The sequence below is a fragment of the Corapipo altera genome, unplaced genomic scaffold (assembly GCF_003945725.1).
Source record: "Corapipo altera isolate COAL_440 unplaced genomic scaffold, ASM394572v1 60849, whole genome shotgun sequence".
NCBI lineage: Eukaryota > Metazoa > Chordata > Aves > Passeriformes > Pipridae > Corapipo > Corapipo altera.
In genome coordinates this window covers 1-8,606 of record NW_020885692.1, presented here as the reverse complement: position 1 = coordinate 8,606, position 8,606 = coordinate 1, and the positions used below count along the sequence as shown (strand labels likewise).

General features: G+C 57.2%; 1 protein-coding gene across 1 annotated transcript; it reads right to left on the bottom strand.

Moving 5' to 3' along the window:
• Positions 1-1,528: 1,528 nt before the first annotated feature.
• Positions 1,529-8,165, bottom strand: LOC113940728 (zinc finger protein 692-like). Its single transcript, XM_027631873.1, has 12 exons — positions 8,109-8,165; positions 7,194-7,399; positions 7,061-7,143; positions 6,426-6,600; positions 5,898-5,945; positions 5,663-5,800; positions 4,109-4,163; positions 2,846-2,976; positions 2,525-2,603; positions 2,164-2,278; positions 1,953-2,052; positions 1,529-1,748 (listed from the first exon to the last, which is right to left on the bottom strand). Exons 1-12 carry the CDS (start codon positions 8,163-8,165, stop codon positions 1,598-1,600), a joined length of 1,338 nt encoding a protein of 445 aa, XP_027487674.1. The 3' UTR covers positions 1,529-1,597.
• Between the last annotated feature and the right edge of the window lie 441 nt (positions 8,166-8,606).

Genomic DNA, 8,606 nt, shown 5'->3' with positions numbered 1-8,606 from the left:
CTTTCCCAACCCTCCCCAACCTTTCCCAAAGCCCAGATTTTACAGGCTTCCTGTAATTGGTGTTTTGGTTTCCAGCAGCCATTCTGTAACATTCCTATGTTGCTTAGGTACACCTTTTATATACCTTTTATAAACCTTTTAATGTCTTAATAAAATCCCAGGGATCTTGCTTGGAACTCCCCGCATCCAGGGACTGAGAGGATCTCCCTGAATAACACTTTCAGTGGGCACTGGAATCCTCAGGGTCCTGGAACCCCTGCAGCATCAACAGCTTTATCCCTCCAAAGGGGGTCCCAATTTGTTTCCAATGGTTCAAGAATACAAAATAAACCAATTACCAGTTTCCAAAACCAATGCAACTTACAAGTCCAGAAATCACAAGTTAATACCCAAAATACCAGAAAGGATTTCTTCAAGATTCTTTCTTTGCAACCTGAAGTACCCATAATACAAAAGAAACCAAATACCTGTTTCCAAAACCAAATAAACCAAAGACCAGTTCCAGAACCAAATAAACCAATGAGTCCAGACTCCCAAATTAATATCCAAAATCATGAGTAGGCTATGTGAACGAAGATTTGGGAAGGGCTCTGCCCACATTTGTTACAAGCACAGTGGTGGCTAAAGAGGCCAATACGAGATAGACACGTCCAGTTGCAAAAGGCAGAGCAGAAAGACTCCTTGGATGGGATCGACAGGACACGGTTCTTTCTGCGTTGTCTTTTCTCCTCGATGGTGATCCTGCTGCGTTCTCAAAGGAAGCAGCAGCGTTAGAGATGGGGTGTCTCCAGACCTCCCGACTGGAGGCCAGAGTAGACCAGTGATGTTGATCAATGTGGCCAAGGTTGAGATGTTGTTTCAGGCAGTCCTTGTATCTCCTCTTCGGGGCTCCTCTCTTGCAGCAGCCGGTGGCAAGTTCACCATAGAGCACGATCTTAGGGAGGGGGTGGTTGGTCCTTCATCCTGGAGACGTGCCCTGCCCAGCACAGCTGTGTTCTCAGCAACATGGCCTCAATACTTGTGACTGCTGCTTGTTCTAGAACAGATGGATTGGTCACATAATCTGAGCAGTGGATGTTTAGGATTGTACGGAGGCAGCGTTGATGGAAGCGTTCCAGGAGTCACAGGTGGTGGCTGTAGATGACCCATGATTCAGACCCATATAAGAGAGTAGAGAGCACAATGGCTCTGTAAACACTGATCTTTGTGCTTTTCTTCAGGTGTTTATTACACCAAACTCTTTTATGGAGTTTTCCAAAAGCTCTCTATGCCTTTGCTAACCTGTTGTCCATCTCTCTGTCAATCTCACCATCCGAGGAGATGAGGCTCCCTGGGTAATTAAACTGCTGGACTGATTTGAGCTCTGATTGGCCAATGGTGATATGGGGATGATGGAAGACTTCCTGAGGTGCTGATTGATGGAGAACTTCTGTCTTCTCTAGGCTGACTTCCAGCCCAAAGAGCTCAGCAGCCTCAGCAAAGCAGGATGTCAAACGCTGCAGAGCTGCTTCTGTGTGAGCGACGAGGGCGGCGTCATCAGCATAAAGCAGCTCCTGGACAAGATGGTTTAAGGTCTTGGTGTGGGCCTTCAGTCGCCTTAGGTTGAAAGGGCTTCCATCAGTACAGTATCGAATGTAGATCCCGTCCTGATCTGGTGTATGAACTGGTACGAGGAGTCGGCGTCGTGTTTCCTCATGTGCCAGTTCAGGGAGGCCTTTTGGCGCCATGTGAAGCTGCAGATCTCACACCTGGGCAACGGGGATGGGATGGAGCTCAGGAAGCAGGGATGGGCTGGGATGGGGCTCAGGAAACAGGGATAGAGAGGGATGGGACTCAGGAAACACAGGGAGCAGCAAGGACTGGGACTTACTGGGATGGTGGGATGCGACTGGGACTCACTGGGATGGTAGGAATGACTTACTGGGAAGGGCAGGGATGGGACTGGGACTCACTGGAGTGGCTTCTGCCCGGTGTGGATGCGCCGGTGGATGAGGAGGTTGCTGCTGGTGCGGAAGGAGCGGGCGCAGAACTCGCAGATGAAATCCCGCTGGTCTGGGGGGGAAAAGGCACCGGGATCAGATCCCTCTGGAAGGAGCTGGGATCCCTCTGGAATGCCCTATCCCTCTGGAATGCCCTGGGATCCCTCTGGAATGTCCCCCTCACCGCTGTGCAGCTTCTGGTGCTCCTTGAGGTGCTTTTTGAAGTTGAAGGATTTGCCGCAGGAGGGCTCGGGGCAGGCGAAGCTTTTCTGGTGCACGTGCTGGTACTTCTGGTGGTGCTGCAGGATCAGGAAAAACCCTCCTCAGATCCCAAACCCCGGTCCCAGGGGGGCCCAGGGTGGGGTTTGGGTGGTTCTGAGTGGTTTTCGGTGGGTTTTGGGGGAGTTTGGCAGGTTTTGAGTGGTTTCGGGCAGGGTTTGGGGTGGGTTTTGGCTGATTTTTGGTAGTTCTGGGGGGGATGTGGGTGGTTTTGGGTGGAATTTGAGTGGTTTTGGGTGAGTTTCAGGCAGGTTTGAGGGTCTCACGTTCAGGTACTGGTGGTTGGAGAAGATTTTCCCGCAGCCCTCGAAGTCGCAGAGGAGGATCTCGTGCTTCGCCGCCTTCCTGGGAAAACCAAAAACCAGGAAAACCCTTCCCAGGGCAGGGCTGGAAAACCTTTGGGACGCCACTCTGGCTCCCTCCTCCACCCTCCTCACCCCTTTTCCCTCTTTTCCTTCTCCCCTTGGAGCTGCTCCCTCTTTTTCCCCCCCTAAAACCTTCCCTGGAGCTGCTCCTCGTCCTCCCCACGGGTTGGGAAGAGCCCCGGGAGCTCCTCCAGCCCCTTCCCTTCCCCTTTTTTTGGGTACCTGATCCTTTTGGGGCCGATCTGAGCCTCCTCCTCGTCCTTCCCCTGCGTCCTCCTCCGGCAGCTGCAACGGGAAAAACCTGGATGAGTCCCCTCATTGTCCCACCAGGAAATTCCCAAGGAAATCCCACTTTAAATCCCTCAGTTCTCTCTTTTTCCCCTCCCATTTTTCCCCCATCCCTCGGGAGCAGGAGGCACTGGAACAAACACACGGCTCAGGAGTCGAAAAGGGGGGAATAAATCCTTTATTTGCTCCCAAAAAAATCCATTCCCAAGCTTTGGCTGCAATCCCAGGACGCTGATCCCAGCCTGGATTGATCCAGAATTCACCCCCAGCTCCCCCTGGGAACGGCTGGTGCCCCTGGAATCGAGGGAAGATCCGTTAAAAAATGGATTAAAGGGGTTTTTGGGGGGCTGGGATTCGGGTCCTAAATGGGTTAAAAAGGGGTTTTAATCAGCTCAGGGTTGGCTTTACCGGGGGGAGGGAGGAGAGGAGGAAGCTCTTGCTCTGCTCACAAATCAGGATTTTATCTCCTGCTGGAAGAAAAATTAACAAAATGGTTAAAAATACCATTTGTGCCCCCAAACCTGAAGCTCAGTCTGGACTTTGGTGCCCCAGCAGAGCCCCCAAGTCCCTTCCCTAAATCCCAGGTGTGACTCTGGAGATCTGGATCCTGGGATTTGGGACAGAAATCCCCCAAAAAACCACCAGAGGGGTGGAGGAAAAAACCCTCCCACATTTAATAATGTCTAATTTAATAATGTATTTATTAAATTTAATTATATGAATATATTGTATATAAATAATAATTACTAGTTTTATTATTAATAATTATAAACAATAATAAAAATATATTGTATATAAATAAAAATTATTATTTTATTATAGATTATTATTAATAACATTGATATTATTAATATGTATTAATATATTCATATTAATTATATTATATAAATATCAATATTAATATAATTATATTTTATTAATAATTATCATTAATAATATTGATACTACCAATATTGATTTATTAATAAGACAAATATATTATAATATATAAATATATAAATAAATATAAATATAGATAAATAAATATAAAATAAATAATACATTAATATATTATAATATATTCAATAAAATATTTAATAATAAAAACCCACTTTCAGTCTCACCAGGGAGGGCCCAGACCACGACCCAGAGCTTCCCACCCCCCAAAACTGGACTTGGGAGCCCAGGGATTGGGGGAAGAGCAAATTCCAGCCTTACCTTCCCTGGGCTCAGCTCTCCTGGGGGGGTCTCTGCTCTTCCAGTGGGTCTGGAGCTGCCAGGAGAGGGAGGGGAGGGGGTTCAGCACCCAAAAATTGCCCCTCAGAGGGGGGAAAAGGTCGATGGTTGCAGCAAAGGACTCACCTGGGGACGGGGTTGGGCCGAAAAAAGGGGATTTCAACCCTTGGAAGCGTTGGAAGTGCCGGAAAAAAGGGGATTTCAACCCCTTGGACGTGTTGGAAATGTCGGAAAAAAGGGGATTTCAACCCCTTTGCCACGTTGGAAGTGTTGGAAAACCCATCCAGGAGTGTCAGAGCTGCTCCAGAGCAGCCCCCAGACTAGCAGAGACCCCCCCAGGGAGGGATTTGGGGTCATTAAGCCCCAAAACCAGGGAATTCTGAGCTGGGATCCATGGATTTGGGGCTGGGAGGGTCTTTGTCCCCATCCCCTGCCCCCTCGGCCTCTCCTGGCTCCCCACGAAGGTCACAGGGGTTGGGGATCCCCCCCCCAAGCAAGGTCAGGGAGCCAAAAACCCTCCAAATTTGGGTGCTGGACACCCAAACCAGGCCCAGGAACATGGGTCTGCCCCGTGGTGGCCAGTGGGGTCATGGGGAGGGGGGACACCCCCCTTGGGGACACAAGGCTTGTGCCCTGCCCTCAATACCTGCCCACCTTTGGTGGTCCCAGAGCGTCCCTCAGCATGGAGACAGAGACAGAAACCCTCCCAGACCACCCCAAAAGTACTCCCTCCGTGACCCCAAAATGCTCCCCCTGTGACCCAAAAACACTCCCTCTGTGACCCCAAAATGCTCCCTCTGGTGACCCCAAAATGTTCCCTCTGTGACCCCAAAATGCTCCCCCCCATGACCCCAAAGCCCCCTCCCCACTGGGACTCCCCACCCCGACTCACCCTTGGCCGCTCCTCTCCTCGGGGAGGCTGGGGTTGGGCGGGGGGGGCCCCGGGGGGGCTCCAGGGGGGGTTGTTCCTGCTCCTCTTCCTCCTCCTCGGGGGGCTTCTCCTTCTCCTTCCTGCAGGCCCAGGGGCGGCTCGGCCGGGGCGGCAGCTCCGAGTCACTTTTGGGGGGATAAATGGGGTGGGTGAGGGGGTTTGGGGGGATAAATGGGGTGGGTGAGGGGGTTTGGGGGGATAAATGGGGTGGGTGAGGGGGTTTGGGGGATAAATGGGGTGGGTGAGGGGGTTTGGGGGGATAAATGGGGTGGGTGAGGGAGTTTGGGGGATAAATGGGGTGGGTGAGGGAGTTTGGGTGGGGCTGGAACATTGGGGGAGTCTGAGGGGGAATGGGCTGGATGTGGTTTGGGTGTAGAAGGACTTGGGCTGGACATGGAAGGATGTGGAAGGACATGGAAAGACATGGGTTGGGCACGGTTGGACATGACTGGATGTGGGTTGGACATGGCTGGACATGGGTTGGATGGGATGGGCAAGAAGAGGAGCCCAAGAGGCTCCCAGTGCCTCACTGGTCTGTACTGGGACACAGGGGAGGAAGAGCCTGAGAGCTCCCAGTGCCTCACTGGTCTGTACTGGGACCTCACCTGCCCGGGCCCGGGTGGTAGCTCTGGTCCCTCAGGTCATCGCTGTAGGCCAGGTCATCTTCCTCCTCCTCCTCCTCCTCCTGGTCCTTCTCCTCCTCCTCCCGGGGCTCATTCCCAGGCTCCTTCTTGGGGCTGGAGCTGCAGGACACGGACACAGGGGGGGTCAGCCTGGGTGGGGGCCCAGGGGGGGGCTGGATGGGGACAAAGGGGACAATCTGGGGGGGTCACCACTCACCTCCCACCTGTTGCTGCCACAGCGGACAGCTCTGGGGGCACCTGGGGGCTGCAAGGGGACAGGGGGGTGATGGGGGGGACAGGAGGGTGATGGAGGGGGTGGAAGGGGACAGGAGGGTAATGGGGGGGACAGGAGGGTGAGGGAGGGGCTGGAAGGGGACAGGAGGGTGATGAGGGGGTGGAAGGGGCCAAGAGGGTGATGGGGCGGACAGGAGAGTGATGGGGGTGGCCATGAGAGGAAGAGGAGGAGGAGGGTGAGGATGGAGGGTGGGGAAGGGCCCCGGGGTTGTCCCAACCCCTGATCCCAGTGGGATGAGCCCCCCGGAGCGTGATGGGGTTGGGGGGGTGCTGGTGGGTGCTGGTGGGGACCCAGGGGGTGCTGAGGGTACAGAGGTGACCCTGGGCGGAGGGGTGGAACTCACCTGTGCCCCCAGCCCTGCCGTGCCCCCCTTCCTCCTCTTCCTCTTCCTCCTCCTCCTTATCCAAGGGGTCTCCTGGCTCCGGGGGTGCTCCTGGGGGTGTCCCAGACCCCCCAGGGCCCCCCCAGGAGAAGCGGTGCCCGGCCACGCACTCCCAGACCAGGGGGGCAGTGCTGCCCGGCACCGGCGGCCGCACGTCGGGCACAAAGCCGCACTCCTGCCCGTGCCCGTGGGACAGGACAACCAGGCGCTGCAGGGAGGCTGGGTGGAGATGGCCAGGCTCCCCTGGGTCCCCTCGGAGACACCAGAAATAGGGAAAATCCTTGAGGAAATGGGTCAGAGAGGGGGCTTTGGGGGGGCACAAATGGGGGAAATATGGAAATCTTTGAGGAAATGGTTCTGAAATGGGGGTCAGGGGGGTTAAACATTGAAATCCTTGAGGGAACGGCTCCAAGATGGTGTTTTGGGGGCATGGTTGGGGGGGTCAAATAGCAAAACGTGGAAATCTTTGAGGAAAGGGCTCCTAAATGGTGGTTTGGGCGGTTAAACAGGGAAAACACAGAAATCCTTGAAAAATGGTTCCAAAATGGTGGGTTTTGGGGGGGGGAGACTCAACCTGGGAGGGCCAGGAACCCTCTCTCTGCACTGACATCCAAATGGGTGGGCAGCACCCCGATTTTGGGGAGGGGGAGGTACCCACCCTGGGTGGGCAACACCCCAATTTTGGGGAGGGGGAGGCACCCACCTGAGCTCCGGGGACCGCCGGGGTTGCTGTACTTGCGGGGACAAGGTGGGGTCAGCAGGGGCAGAGCCGGCCCGACTCCAACCCTGGGTGAAAGGGGTGAATTTTGGTGGGCTCAGGGGACCCCCCCAGCGACCTGTCGAGCAGGAACTGGGCGAGCTGGGAGTGCAGGGCGAAGCCGAGCTGCTCCTTGAGGCGGCACCAGCGCTCCAGGTGCCCCCCGATGCGGATCTGGCAGCGGCTCCACGGCGCGTCCAACTCCCGCCGCCGCTGCCGCCGCTGCCGCCGGACAACCTCGGGGGCACGGGGGCGACCCCCCCGCAATGGGGACACGGGCAGGGGCTGGGGGGGACAGGGGAGGGGTCACTGGGGTGGGCTGGGGGCACAGGGAGGGGCTGGGGGGGACAGGGGAGGGGTCACTGGAGTGGGCTGGGGGCGCGGGGAGGGTCTGAGAGGGGTGAGGTGGGAGAATTTGGGATGTCCATGGGGACAAGGGGAGGGGCTAGGAGGACAGGGGAGGGTCAGAGGGGTGGGCTGGGGGTGCAAGGAGGGGCTGGGGGGGACACAGTGGGGGTCAGTGGGGGGACATGGGGGTGGTCCGGCACTGGATGGGGGAGTTCAGGTGAGGAATTTGGGGTGTCCTGGCTCCATGGAGAGGGTAGGGGGGGTCAGGTGAGGAATTTGGGGTGTTCTGGCTCCAGGGGGGGTGGGTCTGGGGGCTTCAGGTGGGGCCACAGGGACACGGGGAAGGGTCAGAGGGGTCACAAGGAAGGGGGGAGCTGAGGGGAGGGACCCCCTCAATCCCCGCCCCAGGCCCCGCCCCCTCACCTTGACCCCGCCCCTCGGACCCCCGATGCCACCTCCCTCTTGGCCCCGCCCGCGCCTGCTCAAGCCCCGCCCCCCACAAGCCCCGCCCCCCGCTGTTCCCCCCCGGTCCCCCCCCACCTCCCGTTCCCGCCGCCGGGCCGTAAAGGGGGGGGGGAAGCGGCGGCACAACGGCGGCGGGCGGGAGGGGAAGAGCCGGATTTTGGGGGCTCCGCCCCGCTCCCACCGCCCCCGCCGCCACTTCCCCGTCCCCGCGAACCTCCTCCGCCGCTCCGCGCTCCATCCCGCGCCGAGGGGGCCCCACCCCGGGCCGTGCCCCCTTTAAGAGCCGCCGGACGTGCCCCCCCCCCCCCTCACGCCGCTGAGGGACCGCGCCAAGATGGCGGAGGCCCCGCCCACTGCGCGCAGGGGACGCTGGGAGGTGAAGTCCCACGCGGGGCATGATGGGAAACTCCCCGTGGGGATGAGGGGGGGACACGGGAGAGGTCGGGGGGCAAGGGAGGGAGGACGCAGGGACACGGGGGGACACGAGGGGACACGGAATACGAGCGGCATCCCAGGGAATACGGGGGAACACAGGGGGGACCCGGGAGGGGGCTACGGAGAGGCTCAGGAGAGGAGGGGGGATACAGAGGAATACAGGAGAGGAGGGGGGATACAGAGGAACACAGGGACACGGGGGGCCCGGGGGAACACGGGACGGGGCGGTTACAGGGGTACATCC